The 21,939-nt window shown below is 42.0% G+C and overlaps 1 protein-coding gene across 1 annotated transcript in view; it reads left to right on the top strand.

Moving 5' to 3' along the window:
- Nucleotides 1-359: 359 nt before the first annotated feature.
- The window catches only part of LOC136868451 (vesicular glutamate transporter 2), a 169,297-nt gene continuing 147,717 nt past the window's right edge, over nucleotides 360-21,939 (top strand). The window contains exon 1 of the mRNA XM_067144775.2: nucleotides 360-422. Coding sequence (XP_067000876.2) covers nucleotides 388-422 — 35 coding nt within the window. The 5' untranslated portion in view covers nucleotides 360-387. The remainder of the gene's footprint in view (nucleotides 423-21,939) is intronic.

Raw genomic sequence — 21,939 nt, 5'->3', positions numbered from 1 at the left:
TTATAGCGACGATGGGACAGGAAAGGTCTAGGAGTGGGAAGGAAGCGGCTGCGACCTTAATTAAGGTACAGCTCCAGCATTTACCTGGTATGAAATTAGGAAACCACGGAAAACATAGTAATTCACGTGGGTGGTGCTCACGATCTTGTTGAAAATCCCTGCCTTAGATGAACACAAACGACTTGTTCAAGAGGACACTTGCCTGCGGAGGAGTTAAATGGAGCGGTCAGCTGTTCGGTCGTGTCTTCTCTCATCGCAGAGTTAACCAGTGCATGGTTGAGGAAGTTTGTGCCCACCTCGCACGTGACCCATCGTCCTTGCGCTATCCCCACCGCGCTTGCAGCTGTAGCTGAGCAACCAGCCAGGTCGGGAGCTCCAGTGACTGCCATGACCGCCGTGCAGGACAGCAAAGAGACGGCCAGGTGAGTCCTTGTAATATGTCCGTAACAAACAGTGATTGTATAGCAAAGAGGGAGAAGAGTTGACCAAGGAAGGTAGGATAGGATAGATGAAAGAGAGGAGCCTGGCACAAATAAGTGGAAGCAATGCCAGGACTCAGCTCAGGGCCCCGTGATCGTCAATCCCCACTCCGATATTTCGAGCCCCTATGGGCCCTTTTAGTCGCCTCTTACGACAGCCAGGGGATACCGTGGGTGTTATGCTACCGTCCCCACCCACAGGGGGTTGAAAGTGCTTGAGAGAGACTCGTAACCAATAGATTTAATGGAACGTTAAGGGGGAAGGTATATCTTTATGAACCAGTCCATTTTCATTTTATTATATCTTTATGAAAACCTACAACCTGTTATCCAGTCTTTGACCGGGTCAGAGATGTAATGAATGAACCATATATAGGCTATTACTACAATGGGGTCACCACTCGTCATTTATTAATGACTGCTAAATGCTATGAGAGCCTCCGTGGCTCAGACAGCAGCGCGTCGCCCTCTCACCGCTGAATACCGTGGTTCAAATCCCGGTCGCTCCATGTGAGATTTGTGCTGGACAAAGCGGAGGCGGGACAGGTTTTTCTCCGGCTACTCCGGTTTTCCCTGTCATTATTCATTCCAGCAACACTCTCCATTCTCATTTCATAACATCTCTCAGTCATTAATAAATCACTTTGGGAGTGGCGACCCCATCGTATTAATAGCCTGTAACTGCTTCATGCATTCCATATCTGAGCCGGTCAATGACTGGAAAACAGGTTGTAGGTTTTCGTTTTCAAATGTTATGAAATGATATTGGAGAGTGTTGCTGGAATGAAAGATGACAGGGAAAGCCGGAGTACCCGGAGAAAAACCTGTCCCGCCTCCGCTTTGTCCAGCACAAACATCACATGGAGTGACCGGGATTTGAACCACGGTATCCAGCGGTGAGAGGCCGACGCGCTGCTGTCTGAGCCACGGAGGCTCATTCTATCTTTATATTTTAGAACATACTTTCCTCTTTAATCAAGAAACGAGTTTAGCATTGGATACAGCCGCAAGCGTTTATGAATGAATACGTCTACCTGGTCCGGCGAAACAAAATGCAACGTTTTCTTTTGAACTTCGTATGTTAACACTAGTTACAAAGCTTATGGAGAATAGACATATGATGTGAGAAATATGGTACATGACAAAGTTTCTACAGTAATGTTTCACACAAATGTAAGATCGAGACAAGAAAGTCTGGGGCTGACTAGGTTCGTACGGTTAGGGTCGCGCAGCTGAGCTTGCATTCAGGAAGTAGTGGGTTCAAACCCCACTGTCGGCAGCCCTGAGGATGGTTTTCGGTGGTTTCCCATTTTCACACCAGACAAATGCTGAGGCTGTTCCTTAGTTAAGGCCACAACGCTTCCTTCCCACTCCTAGCTATTTCGTATTCCATTGCCGCCATAAGACCTATCTGTGACGGTGCGACGTAAAGCAAATTGCAAAAAAGTAAGCCTAGAAGTGGTCGCGCACTCGACCGCCGAATATAAACAAGTGATTTTTCATGAATGTGCGCAACTGTTCAGTTCTGATGGAATCAGAATTGAAATCGCCACTCAGAACGATGGGCATATTGGAGTCGAGTCCGTTCCATACTCGGTCAAATCGACTGCTCACGGCAGAAGCGCCTGCGTCGGAAGCATTCTGACGTTTATGAACGGGGCTCCTGATGAATGCAAGTCTATGCTAACACGAATTTCAAATGCAAAGGAAGAGTGACTTCAGCCATGCACATGTCACCAACGAGTGAATCTGAGCTAATCATTGTGTATTAAAATGTATTATTAATTTTTAATCCTTACTAGCATTTCTCTCAAAAGCCCCCTTACAACTTAGAGCTAAGAAGCATGTAGGCCTACACCATCGTGTGGAGGACAAAATTATGTGCGAGATAAGATGACAATCACATCCGCCGATGACGTCATCATGGCGCAGTAAGGGAGAATTTAATGGCGCCGGTTTGTTCTATTGTCAGGCGTTACTTGGAATGAGTGAACGTATTTCAATGGTCAAGGTGCCAATCAAATCATTTCTGTGCCATCCATCATTAGAATGCCCTTTCATTAATTTTCTCTTTGCCCCCGAGAGACACTATTCGACATTTAGAAATTATGTTTACCGGGCGAGTTGGCCGTGCGCGTAGAGGTGCGCGGCTGTGAGCTTTATCCGGGAGATAGTAGGTTCGAATCCCACTATCGGCAGGCCTGAAGATGGTTTTCCGTGGTTTCCCATTTTCACACCAGGCAAATGCTGGGGCTGTACCTTAATTAAGGCCATGGCCGCTTCCTTCCAACTCCTAGCCCTTCCCTGTCCCATCGTCGCCATAAGACCTATCAGTGTCGCTGCGACGTAAAGCAACTTGCAAAAAAAAAAAAAAAAAAATCTGTCACGAATGCAAATTTTAAAAGAGTACCGTTCGCTTCTTTCAGATGTCACTCTACAAGTATAGTATGTCTTAAAGCTCTCTCTAGTTATTTCAAATGACAACTTAATCATTGAAGTGCATCCGCTCAGTCCGGAGTTACAGCCGATACTAGAACATGATGATGCTGCAATCGGCGCCATTTTCTTCTCCTGCGATGACGTCATCCTCGGGTGTGATTGTTGTAGGGGTGATGGTTTTTAGCATTCTGAAATCAGAAATTTGGTGTTTTGATTCGTGCATTTTTAGGGTTAGCCTACGTTAGGGCCGGCCCCGTGGTGTAGGGGTAGCGTGCCTGCCTCTTGCCCGGAGGCCCCGGGTTAGATTCCCGGCCAGGTCAGGGATATTTACCTGGACCTGAGGGCTGGTTCGAGGTCCACTCAGTCTACGTGATTAGAATTGAGGAGCTATCTGACGGTGAGGTAGCGGCCCCGGTCTAGAAAGCCAAGAATAACGGCCGAGAGGATTAGTCGTGCTGACCACACGACACCTCGTAATCCGCAGGCCTTTGGGCTGAGCAGCGGTCGCTTGGTAGGCCAAGTCCCTTCAAGGGCTGTAGTGCCATGGAGTTTGGTTTGGTTTTTAGCCTACGTTACACTGACGTAGGTCCTATCGCGACGCTGGGAGAGAAAAAGGCTAGGAGTGGAAACAAAGCGACCCAGGCCTTAACTAAGATACATACACAGCATTTTCTTGGTGTGAAAATAGGAAACCACGGAAAACCATTTGCAGGGCTGCCGGTAGTGGGGCTCGAACCCACTTTCTCCCGAATGCGAGCTGATAGCTATGGGACCCAAAGCGCACAGCCACTTGCTGTATGTTATTATCAAATTCTTGATGAATATGGGTTAAGTTTTGAAGAAGTCCACGGGCTTGATTTCTTCATAGGCCCTATTGTTGCTTTCAAGAAAGATTCTCACGTGGCATTTGTTGTTGATTCGACAATTCATTTTGAATCAAACGATACAAATCAGTCTGCGGGTTATTCGTGCAGCCTTAAAAACTAGGAAAATAATTGGTGAGCTTTCCCGAGAGAGAAATATCGGGAACGCTACGGGAGCTGTCAGCTCGTTGTTGATGGCCTTTTATTCGAATTATCCTATCAATCCGTGGCCCAAGTTCTAGCAACATTGGGTATTTTGGGTCAAAATCCCGAAGTTCATTATACTTTTCTTTTTTTCAATTTGCTTTCCATCGCACCGACACAGATATGTTTTATGGGGACGATTTGACAGGAAATGGCTAGGAATACGAAGGTAGCGGCCGTGGCCTTAATTAAGGTACAGCTGCAGTATTTGCCTGGTGTGAAAATGGGAAAACACGGAGAACCATCTTCAGGACTGCCGATAGTGGGGTTGAAGTTCATTATAGAGAGCATCATCACCGACTCCGTGGCCATGTACCATCACATTTGTGTGAAGAAATAAATTGGTAAAATAATTTAGCATGGTTTGTTAAATATAAATGAAAATATGCTCACAACAGGTTGCCTATTTTTGATTGAATTTTATATACTGTGTATTGTGACAACTGGACGAAAATCTAGCAGTACATTTGTAAATGTTTTCTCTCTCATTGTTGTTATTATTATTATTATTATTATTATTATTATTATTATTATTATTATTGGAGTGTGAATAGCGTAGTGTGTTAACAGCCCGTGTTCCACACAGATGAATAAGGTTCAAACTCTGTTTAATCCTAGAGTGAAACTTACTGTGATAATATAACGAGAGCTCGAGAAGTTATCTAGAGAAGATCTAGATGTCAAGTTGTATTAATTTTGACTGTTTAGCGAGTGACTAAAAATTCATTAAGTTATCATAATCAAATACAGTGTACTCCCGTTTATTCGTATGCGGTTTTTTCGCCCTGAGGGTTATTCGCGCAGCCTTAAAAGAGTAAAAGAAAAGTTGGTGAGCTAGGCTAGGCTTTCAACAGTTTGAGTTTTGTTTCCGAAATAAGCACTTTCGCGCTATTTTTAGAAGTCGGTTATAACGAGAATGCGTAAGGTGAGAAATGTACTCGCTATAGCGAACTGTCGTTATACATCACATTTTCCGTAACTGTTAATTCTTAAGAATTGTAACAGCATCATTGTGGAGGCTTCTGTGGCAAAACTGTCATTTTTCTTACTTCAAACAGCGCTACCTGACCTAACTTTATTGTTCATGAAGTTGTTGTTGTGTATTCAGCCCGAAGGCTGGTTTGATCCTCTACAGGTCCACCAATAGCTGTCATAGATAACTTAGGTGTCACTGAAGGGGCACACTAGGGAAATGAGGAGTGAATTAGTTTCCTGTTGCTTTTCTCACTGGGATGTAAGTTGCTATTGCATATCAGTCTGCCAAGCCCACTGAAACCGACCGACCCTATCAGCGATATTTTCACACCATTCATAACAGGGACTGGCTGCGTAAGGAATGGTGGTACTAGCATCGCTCATACCACGGTCACTTTCATATTGTCAAAACCAAGGACGAGACTGGGACAGGTCAATGAAAGTAACACATTTATTCTGGCCAATGCCAGAAGACATGGTGTACTGAAAACACTGCATCTCGCCAGCAAAGGCATGTTCATGAAGTATGTAAAAAAAAAAATTTAACCGCCTGTAGAGTAATGAAAAGTTTTTACTATAAAATGTTCCATCGGAACAACCATTCTGAATTTTTATGAGACGGGTGGGTACATAACCTAACCTTGGAAATCAGTGATACACACTGCCGTTTCTTCAGAAGTGTTACATTCTTATTTTATTTAAACACCGAGCAAGTGGATACGCGGTTTAGCTTGCATTCGGGAGATAGTGGGTTCAGTGTGTTCGAACCCCGCTGTCGGCAGCCCTGAAGATGGTTTTGGTGATTTCCCTTTTTCACATCAGGAATATGCAGGAGCTGTACCTTAATTAAGACCATAGTCACTTCGTTCCCACTTCTAGCACTTTCCTATTCCATCGTCGCCATAAGACCTATCTGTGTCGGTGTAACGTAAAGCAAATCGTAAACAAACAAAAGAAATTAAAATGAAAGGATCGCTGCTGTCGATCACTTTATTAATCGACGTCGAGAGCTCGTCCAAATATTGGTGAGAGGTCATTCGTGCACGTAACATGAAATAGATACGGAAGGTGATCGATCGTCTTCATTATAAACGTTAAAAACCAAACCCCATGGCGCAACAGCCCAGAAGTGCCATGGCCTACCAAGCGACCGCTGCTCAACCCGAAGTTCTGCAGATTACGAGGTGTCGTGTGGTCAGCGCGACGAATCCTCTCAGCCGTTATTCTTGGCTTTCTAGACCGGAGTCGCCATCTCACCGTCAGATAGCTCGTCAGTTGTAATCACGTAGGCTGATTGGACCTCGAACTAGCCCTCAGGTACAGGTAAAAATCCTTGACCTGGCCGGGATAAGAGGCAGGCACGCTACCCCTCCACCGCAGGGCCGGCTCCATTATAAACACTGGAGAGTATAAGTATCGAAAACGCCCGTAATAACCGCTGAATCACTCAAAGTGTTCTCGCTGTAACGATAAGATATTACACATATTAATACAGAATTTTCGCAGGCCATAAAAACTGTTGTTACAACGGTGTTCGCGCTCTATGCCGTACTCGCTATAGCGGATTTCTACTGTAGATTCTTTATGTACCCTTTTTTTGAGTCAATATTTTTCTTCATGAAATTGGATTATCTGTGTTTTTCTATTTTTCATGTACATTCTCCCCTTAATTTGCCCTCATATTCGTGAGCACGCTGTATATTGGTATGCATAACCTATACAGACAATAAAATTGTCAGCAAGGAAATTTGTTTTATTTTTCATTTAAACTCTTTGGGTTGCAGTCTCCCAATACGTCACCTGTCACCTTCATCACAATAACACAGTTATGTCCTATTGATTGTGCGGTCTGTAGTCGAATGGGTTATTGAAGATGTTTTATTGCGCTATTCTGATGAATTTATATAAAAACAAGTGCATGTACGTGAGATAAAATGAAAATGATACCACAAAAATGATAAAGTTGTGATGATAGACAACTGCTGATTAGCTGCAGTTCGTGATATCCTTTTACTGGATAGCCCGGAGAATGAAATTATTATTATTATTATTATTATTATTATTATTATTATTATTATTATTATTATTATTATTATTATCATTCCACCGTTCTCTTACTCTCTGGTGGGGTTGTGGTGCGACCAGTGTCGCAGATGTGTATTTGGCCCTGTTTTACGGCCGGGTGCTCTTCCTGAAGCCAATCCTATGTGGAAGGATGTATTCACTATTGCATGTTTCTGTAGAGTTTAATAGTGTGTTGTGTTGCATAGAAGTGTACTGAGACGAACACAAACACCCATCCGAAGCAGAGGAGTTAGCCATCTGCGGTTAAAATCACCCAACTTGCCAAGAATCGGATCCAGGACCCTCTGAACCGAAGACCTGAACGCTGTCCATTCAGTCAAGGAACCAGTATTATTATTATTATTATTATTATTATTATTATTATTATTATTATTATTATTATTATTATTATTATTAAATTGATATCACTACGATATATTTGAGTAAAGAAATGAATAAATGTATAGACAAGGACATTAACTAACACATATTTCTGCTTGACTGTTTATGTTGTGATCTTGAGTTGAGAATAGTAGCCTCCCACTTAGCTTGTTCGATTCTAAAATCCTCATTTTAGTAGTAGCAGTAGTATTAGTAGTAGTAGTAGTAGTAGTAGTAGTAGTAGCTGTTTCTTACCCCAAAGGAAAGTGCAGCATCAGTGGGAATATTTAAGTTAGGAAGCTGATGATAGGCGCGAGGAGAACAATCCCAATGCCTCCAATAATGTAACACCGTCAAGCGGTGGCGGTGGTGGTGATTATTGCTTTAAGAGGAGGTACTACTAGACAACCATCCCCTCTCTATATCATCGAACAGGAAGGAAATAAAATATAATATTCTACAGTATTCTAAGCTCGTAAATCTCAACAATAATATTGCACTGACTGTATCTTAGTGAAAATCTGCCTAATATGCTTACCTAATAAGAATGTAGTGCCTCCTACGATTTTAAGAGTGTTGGTTGTATACATGATGCAAACACGATATACATATCATTATTGAAAATTTCGTCTGTCCGTTGGTCGGTCTGTTCTAAGCGAATACATGCTAAAATGCCTAATCCGATTTTTTAGAAGCTTGCCAGTAGTAAAGTAGAAAAATCCGGGATATTCCTGCACTTGGTTTTATTTCAGTCCGTTAAGTTAATCCTTTTTTCAACGGTGAGCATCGCTTACGTGCAAATATGGTTCACCTGTCAAAGTAACGAACTAACTACACTGGACAATAGCGAAATTTTTTGTGACTTGAAAGTACTTATTTCTTACTGTGTTTTTTGTGTGTGTGTTAGAAATGAATGTGACATTTAAAACGCTTAGTTATCTCTCATTTTCGAGATATAGCCCGTTTTGATGCTTTTGGATATGCACATAAAAGAAAGCGGCTGAGTAAGGTAACTTTGAAACAAATACAGGAGTTGGCAAACCCAGAAGCAGGCATGAGGATTCACTGTATACCCTATTTTGTATAATGCCAGTTTACCGTTTATTTGATTGAAGTTCAGACTGATTTCACTTTCATTGTTTACAGGTTTGTTTTGTGGTCATACTTAACTTGAAAAGTCACGTAAATATATTTTAAAAGTGGGCAATTTTTGTTCTGTGTGTGGTGATGTGACATTTGCCGCCCAGAAACGCCCAATTTCTTCACTTTTAAAGACAGCCTACCACCATTATTTCGGCATGAATTTAAGGGATCAACACAAAACGTGGGCACCTCATGTTTGCCGCAATTCATGTTCTGTGAATCTGCGTAGATAGGTTATGAAAAATGGACGTTCAATAAACTTTGGCATCCCTGTGATCTTGACTGAACCGACAAATCACGTTGCCTCCTGTTAAGAATGGTATATCAAGGAAGAAGAAAATGTCTTATCAAATACCCCAAAATCACACCAGCTATCCAACCAGTGCCACATGGGGAGGAATATACCCGTACCTACTTAGATGAAGATGAAAACAGTGCGAAGGATACGCAGGAGACATCATACCCAGAGCCTGAGACTTCACATCAAAAGATTCCGCACCTCAATTACTGGACAATCCGCGGAGACTTACTCAAGGTGAACTACTTCGTAAGTGATCTAATTCGAGACCTGGATCTACCAAAAGATAAAGCCGAGCTTCTAGATTCTAGACTCAAATGTGAAATCTTCTAGAATATAATTAAAATTTCAATATATTGGAGTCAGCAGAAAGATTCGGTTCCATATTTTAACAACAAAAATCATAACCTAGTTGCCTGCTGTGACGTGAATGGTTTGATGACAGCTTTGAATATGAGGCACGAGCTACAGGATGGAGGCTATTCGTAGACTCATCAAAGCTTAGTTTATAAAGTGTTTACCTGCACAATGATAATTGTCTTCCTTCAATTCCGGTAGGTCATGCTGCCCATAATGAAGGAAACATATGACAATATGAGAATACTTCTGGAAACAATTAGGTACAAAGAGTACCAATGGCAGATCTGTGGTGACCTGAAAGAAATTTTCAATATTGTTGAGCATGCAGTTGGAGTGCACCAATTACTGCTGTTTCCTGTGTGAGTGGGACCCTTCGGGCTCATCTTCACACTATAACAGAAAAGACTGGTCTCAAAGGGAAACTCTACAACCCTGGGAAAGGAATTTCCAGCATAGCCCTCTGGTTGGTCTAAGCTAAGTTCTTCTGCCCCCTTTACACATTAAACTCGGGCTTATGACAATATTTGTAAAGGGGGTGAACAAGGAAAGAGTAGGTTCAAAGTACCTGAGAGACAAATTTCTACGGCTAAGTGAGGCTAAAATCAAAGAAGGAATCCTCATTGGTTCTCATATTCGTGAACTTCATGTTGATGAAAATTTCAGGCGAGTCCTCCACGGTGATGAGCAACCAGCTTGGGAAGCCTTTAATAGTGTTGTGCATGGATTCTTGGGTAACCGAAGAGCTGGAACTTATGCTGAGCTTGTATACAACCTTCTAGACAAGAGTCATTGGTTAGGCTAGAACATGTCCTTCAAAAGGCACTTTGTCCACTCTCATCTAGCCTTCCACCCAGAGAACTGCGGTGACTATGGTGAGCGCTTCCGCCAAGATATCTCTACGATGGAACGTAGATATCAGGGTCAGTGGAACTCTGCTATGCAGACAGACTACTGTTGGACATTGACAAGAGATATCACCGGCCACAAGCAAAGAGATGATGATGATGATGCTTGTTGTTTTAAGGGGCCTAACATCGAAGGTCATCGGCCCCTAATGGTACGAAATGAAAGAACAAAAATTGCAAAGGCATCCACTGACCAAAATAAAAATAAAATATGGCATGAAGAATGAATGGATGGACAGGAACTCAACAAAACACAAAACAAACAAACAAAAACCAGTTGATCGGACTCAATACAGATCGAAAATAACATTATTACCGACCAAGGAACCACTTATAAAGCACAATGATGCTTGGTGTCTAAAGGGGGTGCAAAATCCACGTCTAAGGCCCCACAGAATGGTACATGTCGCGAGTAAAATAGAACCATGGTATGTGTCATGTTGGGGTTTTAATCAGAAGTAGCGAAGACTCACGGTGTTCCACAAAAGATGGTACTACTCACAAGTATTGCAATACGTACAAGTAACGCAGACCTATGGTGTGTCTCACACAATGGCCCAACTCAGAGTCAACGCAAACCGAGAAGGTTCCCCACCTAGGTGTACTAAACACGGGCGCAGGTATTTCCGTGGTGTTCTTCACATAGTGGGTACCAATCACAGGCAACGCAGACCCACGATGCCGCTCATATAGCGGTACAACTCACAGGCTACGCCCAGACCCGCGGTGTTGCTCACATGGGTACGACGCACGGGTACTGGAATCCACCAGGCCAGGATTTTACTGCTACTAATCACAAACCTATTTCGTACCGAATTTAGTGGTACTACTCGCAAGTACAGGCAACCTATGGTGTTCCCCGCGTGATGGTACGATTCAAAATTAGTTTCATGGTTCTAATTCAGTCAGCCCTTGGTCGCCCCTTTTAGTCGCCTCTTAGGACAGGCAGGGTATACCGCGGGTGTATTCTACATGTGCGTCCCCCACCCGCAGGGGGTCAAGCAAAGAGAAGGCGCACGAATTTGTAGAACACTACATCTGTATTTCAGGTAGTTGTTTCAATTCCTGTATATTTTAGTATGTAGTTTGTTTTATTTACGATCGAGTGAATCAAAATACATTTAATTTACGTTGTATTAGTATAATATCGTTGCAATTTTGCACTTTACTAAATAATACATAGAACAAGAAGTTGTGTATCTCGGTACCAGAACTAATTTAAAAAATATTCATTTTTCTTGACCCCATTTTAGCATAGTTTGGCTACTTGTCTTCTTCTTCTTCTTCTTCTTCTTCTTCTTAATCTGCTTACCCTCCAGGGTTTGTTTTTCTCTCGGACTCAGCGAGGGATCCCACCTCTACCGCATCAAGGGCAGTGTCCTGGAGCTTCAGACTCTTGGTCGGGGATACAACTAGGGAGGATGACTAGTACCTCGCCCAGGCGGCCTCACCTGCTATGCGGAACAGGGGCCTTGCTTGGGGATGGGATGATTGGAAGGGATGGACAAGGAAGAGGGAAGGAAGCGACAGTGGCCTTAAGTTAGGTACCATCCCGGCATTTGCTTGGAGGAGAAGTGGGAAACCACGGAAAACCACTTCCAGGATAGCTGAGGTGGGAATCGAACCCACCTCTACTCAGTTGACCTCCCGAGGCTGAGTGGACCCCGTTCCAGCCCTCGTACCACTTTTCAAATTTCGTGGCAGAGCCGGGAATCGAACCCGGGCCTCCGGGGGTGGCAGCTAATCACACTAACCACTACACCACAGAGGCGGCTTGGCTACTTTTATTGCGGAAATAAATTAAAATATGTTTCTGTTGTGTAGTGCTAGCGACCGTGAGCGTTGTTCTCATAAATGCTTCTATAAGATGCAAAACAACGTGTTCATTAGCTTCTACTGATCGGGAACATAATGAAGTGACAGTCGAAGTGGGAAGAAACGATCACTCGAAGAATGACGGGAAAAGAACCATAAAACTGGGAATTGAAAGCTATCGCCGAATTAGATTTCATGAAGTTTGTTTGAAATCAATAATACACATGAAAAGGTACTTAAGGGAAACTCTGGGAATAGGAACAATTTAGAACGTTATTTTATATTATTAACTACATAACCCTGCGTATATTACGTACAACAATACCAAAAGTATACACATATTTACTAATACTTTTTTCTCTCGTATTCCACTTTTTTTTTTTGGCAGAATGATGGATAACAGGGTTAACATAGAAAATTTGATCAGTGAGTTCCATGCCCGGTCAAGAGTATGGGATATCTCTTCTTCTTCTTCTTAATCTGATTACCCTCCAGGGTCGGTTATTCCCTCGGACTGAGCGAGGGATCCCACCTCTACCACCTCAAGGGCAGTGTCCTGGAGTTTCAGACTCTGGGTCGGGGATACAACTGGGGAGGATGACCAGTACATCGCCCGGGCGGCCTCACCTGCTATGCTGAACAGGGACCTTGTGAGGGTATGGGAAGATTGGAAGGGATAGACAAGGAAGTGGGAAGGAAACGGCCGTGGCCTTAAGTTAGGTGCCATACCGGCATTTGCCTGGAAGAGAGGTGAGAAACCACGGAAAATCACTTCGAGAATGGTTGAGGTGGGAATCGAAACCACCTCTACTCAGTTGACCTCCCGAGGCTGAGTGGACCCCGTTCCTGCCCTCGTACCACTTTTCAAATTTCGTGGCAGAGACGGGATTCGAACCCGGGCCTCCGGGGGCGGCTGCTAATCACACTAACCACTACAACACAGAGGCGGACATGGGATATCTCACGGTACTTATATTATAGACAGGACCCAAAGGAAAACCTCCTGGGAAGAGATTGTGAATCAGTTTGCGGAACAGGATACGTCTGCAGAAGGGTGCAAAAGAAAGATAACCGAGCTGGATAGCTGCAATCGCTTAAGTGCGGCCAGTATCCAGTATTCGGGAGATAGTGGGTTCGAACCCCACTGTCGGCAGCCCTGAAAATGGTTTTCCGTGGTTTCCCATTTTCACACCAGGCGAACGCGGGCTGTACCTTAACTAAGGCCCCGGCCACTTCCTTCCAACTCCTAGCCCCTCCCTGTGCCATCGTCGCCATAAGACGTAACTGTGTCGGTGCGACGTAAAAAAAAAGGATATATACAGGATGAACCGAAATTCGCGCACTCGGGCGTCGCAGCGCGACTCCTCACTTGCCAGCAATAAACAAAATATCTCTCAGTTAATCCATATTCTTCGATGTTTCCTTCGCCACCATAGAAAGTAAATCAGTTACAAAAGTATTATACGTTCCTTGTAAAGACCCATCTGTGCAATGCTAGCTCCTACGTCGTGTGTTTTGTCACAGGCGGAGCTGATTCGGTAAAAACCACTTTGCATGTCAGTCACAGGAAGCGGCCACCGAGTCCGCAAAAACCACTTCGTGTGTCAAACACAGGTGACGGCCGACTCCGCAAAATCCGCTTCGTGTGTCAGTCACAGGTGACGGCCGAGTCGGCAAAAACAGCTTCGTGTGTCATTCAAAGGGGGCGGCCGACTCGACAAAAACCGCTTCGCGTTCCAATCACAGGCGGCGGCTGACTCGGCAAAAACCGGTTCGCGTGTCAGTCACAGGCGGCGGCCGACTTGACAAAAAGGGCTTCGCGTGTCAGTCATAGGCGGCGGCCGAATCGACAAAAACCGCTTCGCGTGTCAGTCACAGGCAGCGGTGACCGAGTCCACAAAAACCACTCCATATGTCATCAGCTTAAGCCCCTATAACTATCAACAATAGTATTGCATTGACTGACTATTGTTGTTAAACTGAATTGTGCTCTACCTCTTCTGCTGCCACTCATCTCCGCTAGATGACTGTACACACAGGTCTCCTGCAGTGTGATGTTTGATGATGCTCGTTGTTCAAAGAGGTCTAGCATCTAGGTCAATGGTCCGTTCTGCAGCGTGCTTGAGGTGAACAGTAGGTTCCTGTATCGTTCGTTGGAGAGGGACGTTGTTAGATGTACCAGGGGTCCCATTTCATCTCACATGAACAGTCCCCATACGGTGATTCAGCCATCTCTGGCCTGAATCGTGCCCTGTTGACAAGAGAATCCATTGCTTCGAGTATTTTGTGACGCAATCCTCTGCCATCACCTTGAACAAACAGGTACCACGACTCACTTCTCCGGGCGATCTACCTCTATGCTTTCAGAGTTCAATGGTGGTGTTCCAGTGGCAATGCATCCCTCACCGTCCAAGGCGGTCGAAGGTGATACCTGTCAAAAATACGTTTTATTCCACGGCAGTTGACATTGGCGATGGTGGTTTTTCCCGAATCTATGTACTTATGGTACACTCTGGACACGGTAGTGTATGGAAGGCCCTTTGCCTGCACGCTTTGGAAATGGAACAGGCCATACGTATGGCACCGACAATTTGACCGCATTCATACGCGTTGATATCTCGTGTCTTACCCACCCTGTGCTCACATGTTACTCACACGGCCAGTACGAGGTCAGACGACGTCGCACTCATGTGCCATGTCGAACCTGGGACGACCACAGCGCCATTTCGTCAAAACGGCAGCCATCTCTAATTCAATTGCTCATCAGTGCAAAGGGTGAGGTGAGAAATATTTCATTACGAAAGACCAGAGCACGGATGAGGAATACAAATATTGACACTGGTTCTTCCGTACAAAATTTACCCAGACTTTGTGTCAAGATTTTGTACGTTATACAGGAACTAGACTGGGGTGTCGGCTATAATTTCCTTTGTCAGTGCAATAACACGTTTGCAATGCGACCTTTATTCAGTACAAGTATGCATTTTCCAGTGGGATTCGTTTTATATTTTTGATGTAATTTGAGGAATGCGGGGATGTGTATTTGATGTTTGATAACGACCGACATTTAAACCAAACCCCACGGCACTTAATGCCCTTGAAAGGGCCTTGGACTGTCCAGCGACCGCAGCTCAGCCCGAAGGCCTGCAGATTACGAGGGGTCGTGTGGTCAGCACGACGCATCCTGTCGGCCGTTATTATGGCCTTTCGCCGCCATCTCACCGTCAGATAGCTCCTCAATTCTAATCACGTAGGCTGAGTGGACTTCGAACCAGCCCTCAGGTTGAGATAAACTCCCTGGCCTGGCCGGGAATCGAACCCGGGGCCTCCAGACGAGAGGCAGGCACGCTACCCCTACACCACGAAACGACCGACATTTTCTTGTTCTAATTATCTTGATTAAAAGTCTCCATAGGTACGAACTCAAAAAAAAAAAAAAAAAAAAGATTTTAGGGTATTGAGTAACCAAGGTGCAAAACCAGCGTAATTCACTCATCTGAAGAAAATAGCCACCGTACACTGGTTCCCGTATCAATCTAACAATTGTTTGGTGGTGTTGTTTACCATTTTAAACTGTTTTAAATATTAAATTGTTCGTAGTATACAAAAGTATATAAAGGCCTCTCGGTCAGACCTGACGTGAGTACGTATATCCTTGAGGTGGGTAACTGAGGATGGACGAAATTCAGACGATTGGTTTGTGCAAAGGTAGACGTGCAGTCCACACAAAACCTCTCGTATCGCGATGGGATCATCCACCAAGGTATCATCTAAGGTTTATTCATTCGATATGAGTTTTCTCAATCAATTTAACCATTCATATTAAGCCGAAGGTGGACACTTGCAGAAATTCCTTGGGAATACCGCTTTATATGGGTTTCAGGTTTATACCGTTAGATAGGAAATTTAACGAAGATTTGGAATCTTCAAAGAGTTTGTTGCGACGAATGTGTATGATATGTTTTGTAATAATATTATCGGAGAGCGCATGGATTTAATCAAGAGTGGAATTTTTCAATATGTAGAGGGAACATCCGGGAAAAAATCGCTCGAAACGAAAATCTTTCGGAATACGTCAATGGAAAATTCAACTTCTTGTGTTTCGCTGATGCTTAAGAAGACTAAATTAAGGACTAATGTCCGTGAAATCAATTAAGAGTGGCAGAGGGCTGGAAGACGAGAGGAGTGCTTACATTCTTGTCGGTAACATTCGATCCACTGATAAATATATACAGGCAGTTGCCTAAAAGTCACCAACGTATTTCATCCCAGGAGCACTCGAGTTGCTGGATGTCCTCCAAGCTTTAACCTCCACAAATTACACATATCATATGGAAAATCATCACATTCTTCCCGACCATACGGAGGAGTCAGATAACACTGGGGAACACACTTTTTGGTGTCTAAGATGTTAGTCACTTTACGTTATGACATGTTAGGTTGTTAAATTAAGCGCACAATGTACAAAAAGAAACACTAGTACTTCATTAAGACAACAAGTATTTTTGGGACAAAATTTCTTAATTTTAAGTTGGTTTTTGTCCATTTCTTGTTTACTAATGAGATCGTTCAATTCAGTCTGACTGAAACCTTTTCAAGTAGAACGTCCTTCGAAATTACCATCATGTTTCCCATCAGAACCTCCTGTCTCCCTATTTAGATTCATCTGTCGCTTCACACAGCTCAGGAAAGCTCGCAGAGCTCAAGAAGACTAGAGCAAGTTGGACACGGTATCTCTCCTGAATGTGCAATAGGGCGTCTCGCAGAGCCTAAATCAGGATGCTTCCACCGACTCCGGTTTTTCCCGTTGATACCCTTTATATTTAATAAACGAAACTAACAGTCATCAGTGTGGTTTTTCTGCTCACGTAATACCATCAGAATACCAAATTGCATGCTCATCCTTAGCCCGTTTTTCCACTGTCGCAGGTGCTCTGTACACATTTTACACATGAAATATGGTCCCTATGACTTTTCTTCGTCCCCCAGTTTCATTTTGAAGTAAGCAAAATATGTTTGTTTCACAAAGTTTGTTATAACTTGTCGCCACTGAGAGAACATGTATGTGTATGTACTTCCCACAAATGTATAGAAAAACATCAGAGTTGTTCATACATTTTCTTCGTGATGAAATCATATATATATATCTGTAAACAAACAAAGTATTCACAAACATGTAATTTTCACATGAAGATGTATAATGTGTAGAAGAAATAAACGAACATTGGCGGGAAATAAATTAAGAAATTAACACAAAATTAGCAATATCTAAAAACTAGAGCTGATAGAACAAGGTGGACAGCAGTTTTGGAATCTTCAGTACAAATATGCATAGAATCTGTTTTAAAAGTGAAGACCTCGGTGCAAGAAGGGGAGAGCTCCATTTTGTAAAACTTTTCAGAAACAACGAAAAACGTTAAAACAAATTATTTTTAAAGATTTTATTTTTATATTTTGCATTAGTTTAGACTTTGTCACTTAAAAATCGAATTCAATGATATTTTGTAAAAACAAATTATTCTTCATATAATATACGGCTTAAATATTCATGTATGTATTGGAGTTGTCCTGTATTTGCTCCAAATACATGTTTTAATTGGTTTTCGTGGTAAGAAAAGGAGCGAATAGTGACAAAAACAATCATATATTTTGGAAATAGTACAGTAGGTTACATGTTTGCTTTATGACAAAAATAATGTTGTATTTTGATAATATTAAACTAGTTACTTTCTTCGTTATGTGACAGGATTACTTTTCAGTAATCATAACTCCCATCTTCTACATCACTCGTGTTACTTTTAGCATCATCTTCTGAATCAGTTCATTGTAAAACCACAAGCAATCTGGGGGAACATATTTTTCAACTAACTCCTTTACATCTTTGAACTTTCGCTCTTTTATTTTCAAAGGCCCATGGTAAAGAACATTGTCATATTCGGGTAGGGAGAAAGTAATGTTTGGTTTTTCTAGCAGGAAAGCGTCTTTTACTACCGAAGAACTGCACAACATGTTATCTTTGGTGTACTCCATATACCTGTACTTCGATATTGTGAACTTACTGCCTTTAGTAGGTTTCTTGGGAATATTGTTTTCATTTGCATTCTGAGGTTTAGTGTACAACGTTTGTAATGTTTTGAACTTTCTCTTAAAATGGGCTGTGAAGTCTAAGAACATATTTTGTTTGGCGTGTACAACAAATAAACTTTTTTGATGTCTTTTTTACTATGTCTTCGTAATCTTTAGGAAGAAAAACACGTTCTCTTTTCCCTCCTTTTCAATGATGCCAAAAGAACGGTCGTAAGGTAAAAAACTGTGTCCTGGATCTAGATATCTGTGAACAATCGTATCAAACCTTCTATATCCCTTGACCACAGTGTAAAAGTACTGCATCAGAGCCATATTCTTGTTTTGAGCTGAGCAGTTGTCAGAAAACAGATAAAGTTGTTTTACGCTGGGACTGATGTAATTAGTTATGAAATGGTTTATCATACTTATAACTTCATTCTGACCTTTCTTTCCGGTACTTTCATTGTAAATATAACAGTATGATTTTCCATTGCTTGCACAATATATAGTGAAGTTATAGCACCACAGCTGTCTCTTATAGAACACATCTCTACTTGGCACTGCCGGCAAAGGTAAATTCTGCTGAAAGTCAAAAGTTAGAACTTCAATCTTGTCATTGGTTTTGGATTCTTTGATTTTTGAGTTCATGACTTTATAAAACTCCTCACTTTTTCTTTGATGAAGTTCTTTTTCAAGTTGTAATATCTTCAAAGATTCTGTTTTTTTCAAACTTTATTCGGTTCTCCAATTGATTACATTTCTGACATGTGTCGGTTTAGTGTGTGCCAAAAGACAGTTTATAGTTGTGGTTAAAATAACGATTGTAAAAATCGTAGCTAACTGTTGGTTTGCTCTCTTTGCCGTTTTCTATTTTTTTTAAACCTCGGTCTCATATTTTTGTAAATACAGCCTGTGCATTTTTTGAATACTCAAATCCGGTGATAGGTACCGTATTTTTACATTTTTGTTTCTGCTATAATGAGATACTTGAGCAGGGAAGCTTTGTATGTGCTCATCGATCTGATTAATAATATTCTCAGGTATTTTGTTTGGTCTATTTCCATGTTTCCCACGCTTATCCGTCAACGCGGGGATACCTTCCTGAAGATACCCTTTCCACTCTACGTTTCCCTATTCCATAGAGGGAACAAAAAGCTTTCTTGCACAACTTTTGATCAAAAGTATCGTGTTTTACTTTGTAGTGAGCTGCGCAGGCTCTATTTTCGGCCTCGCCTGTCTTAGGCCTACGTCTTTGAACAGTCAATAAGTTGATGAGACCACTCAGATGGATACCCTGTTTTTCCTTATCTGCCATCGCATTAAAGGAGTTCATAATATCGGTTTTGATATTATCACTTACACAGTAAAACATTTGAACTTACAGTTGCAATCTGGTCCCGTGCTACGAGCTGCAACCACTGCACCTGTAGGATTGATGAGCCCTTCTCCACTTGCCTTCTTCTTCTTCTTCTGCTTCTTCAAAACATTGTAGTTCATTTTGGTAGAGTCTCTCTTCCGCTTTCGTCCTTTTCCCTTTAGGATAGTAGAGTTTACTTTGCCTACACAATCTACACCTTTAGGCCTACTAGAACATTCATCCTCAGCCTGACTAGAAACTCCCCCTGTTGAATCTGTTTTATTCACATTACTAGGCCCAGGTCTACTGCAATCTTTGTCACTCTCACTGTCACTGTCCGGAACATAATCAGGATCTGAATCACAGTTAACTATATCACGGAAAGCACTCATGACTGAAACACACGAATAAACAAAATCAAGCTGAGGTTAGGCTTGTACTGAAGAACACAAAGGACTAGGTATTCTCTGTTAACACCTCGAGCGCTTGTAGTGGCCAGACAGTGAACTCTGTTTGGCACAAGAGGATAGCTCCCGGGAGCTGTCCCATTCTTCCCCCGAACCACAGACTGTTACAACTCCTTTCCTTCAATATCTTATGGAATATTAATTGGAGCTGTATCGTTCTTCCGCACAAACAGGGAGAATACTTTTCTTCATGTATGTCAATAAAAAACATAAAACCAGTACAAAGTGGAGCTGTCCCCTTCTTGTACCGATGTCTTCAAATTCAGAGGTCACTTAATTTATTTTTGTTCCCAATTGTAATAAATGAACCTTGAGTCCTTTACCAGGCTGAATAAGATACTGTCACTTTGTGTCCGATATTACTGTGTAAATAATGAAAACGTTACTTCATCAGCAAATTTGCTGAAACGATCTAAATTGTTTTATTTACTTTGTACTAAAAACCGGAGGTCAAATAAATTTTATTTCTGTATCATAGTTCTATCTTCTTCCTTTTATGTCATTCTCCAAGTAGCCATGCGTCTAGAAAAATCGTGTACGAATTTTATATATTATATTATATAATTCATATATAAAATACATACAATACTGCAACTGTCCCGCGCTCATCAGGGCACCATTAAAGCAACTTAGTTTCATAAATAAATGTTTGAATGGAAATCTGTTGGACGACAACTTCGGAAGTCAGTTCCGGGCGTCGAACTCCCTTCCTCCATACTTTCACTGCCTCAACGGCTAAGCTCGAGAGCATACGGGTCAATGGTTTGTTCGATAAAAATGGGCACATAATATAAATACATTGAAAGTAGGGTGTTCTATAACATGAGAGGAATACACTAAGTACTGGAATGAGAAGAATGTTTGTCCCCTATTTAAAAATATTAATTTTCAGTAACTGATAGTGTCACAAGAATACATTTTTACACGAGACAATGCCATATAATTACATATATAATAAATCAACTATCTGGAGGATATCTCCACGTCCATGTCAGTCTGTTTTATCTCTGACTATCGTTTGACACCTCCAATCATCTTGTAAACACGCACCTAGGAATTTAAACTTTACACTGAATAAGGGCGTCCTCTTATTTTATTATCGATATCCGCTGGTATCTGTTATATCACTGCACAACAAACATACGATTAAATATATACACTGGAATGACACCTCTCGTGAAACGAACACAATTACTCGGTATCTTTCATGGTGGTGAAGTATTTAATGAAATATACTTACGCATATTCCCATAATCATTGATCATCATATCGCCGTATTTTGCATACTAGATTTACATAACTACCTTGATGAATTCCTACAGTATCCATATGCATGTTTCTCCGGGATACCTTATCACACTATATCATAAAGCGGACCCAAGCAACGTTGGTTTCCTGTAAGACACCATAAACATCATTGTATAATATAACGCATGAATATAAACATAGGAATAAAAAGTAATCACCTGAAATTACAACAACAAATAATACACTTCACACACAAGAATGCATATAGAAATTATGACCCTTCCAGGTCTCGTGGCATTGATCCAAGTTTGTCAATACCAAACGGTATTGAACTCATGTTCTGGTTTCGGGGTGCATATTTGAAAACCCTACCTTCGATCTAATTTAATAATAAAAATTAGTGGAATCACTTCATCCTATAAAATATCGAGTCTACAACGTTGGTGATAATATATAACTCGCATGCGACCCTTAACACAATGTGCAGGTGGAGCGGACTTCTCGTATGAATGTCCCGAGCTGTTGATAGCCGAGTGAACTCATCTCCGGGCTCAACATTCTTTCCTATTAGAGCGCCGTAAATCTATCTCTGTGCAGTAGCCTGCATTCGTCAGCTTGGAGAACGCTTTCTCTTTCGCTCCCAGCCTATGCACGGAATTCATTTCACACATCTATTGCCCTGTCCAGGCACATAATTATTTATTGCTACCACATATCATTTTATCAATGAGCCGGCCCTAGTCAGCCGTACTATGATTCTAATATTCATATTATTATTTCATCCTTCCGGTTTGTCACTTCGGACACTGTCACACGAACCGTCTCTCCCTACCTCACACATTAGTATTTCAAACCACATTGTCCATTCATTTAGA

Source organism: Anabrus simplex, chromosome 1 (assembly GCF_040414725.1).
Source record: "Anabrus simplex isolate iqAnaSimp1 chromosome 1, ASM4041472v1, whole genome shotgun sequence".
Classification (NCBI taxonomy): Eukaryota; Metazoa; Arthropoda; class Insecta; order Orthoptera; family Tettigoniidae; genus Anabrus; species Anabrus simplex.
Note: the sequence above shows the minus strand (reverse complement) of the source record. Positions and strands in the feature narration are given on the sequence as shown.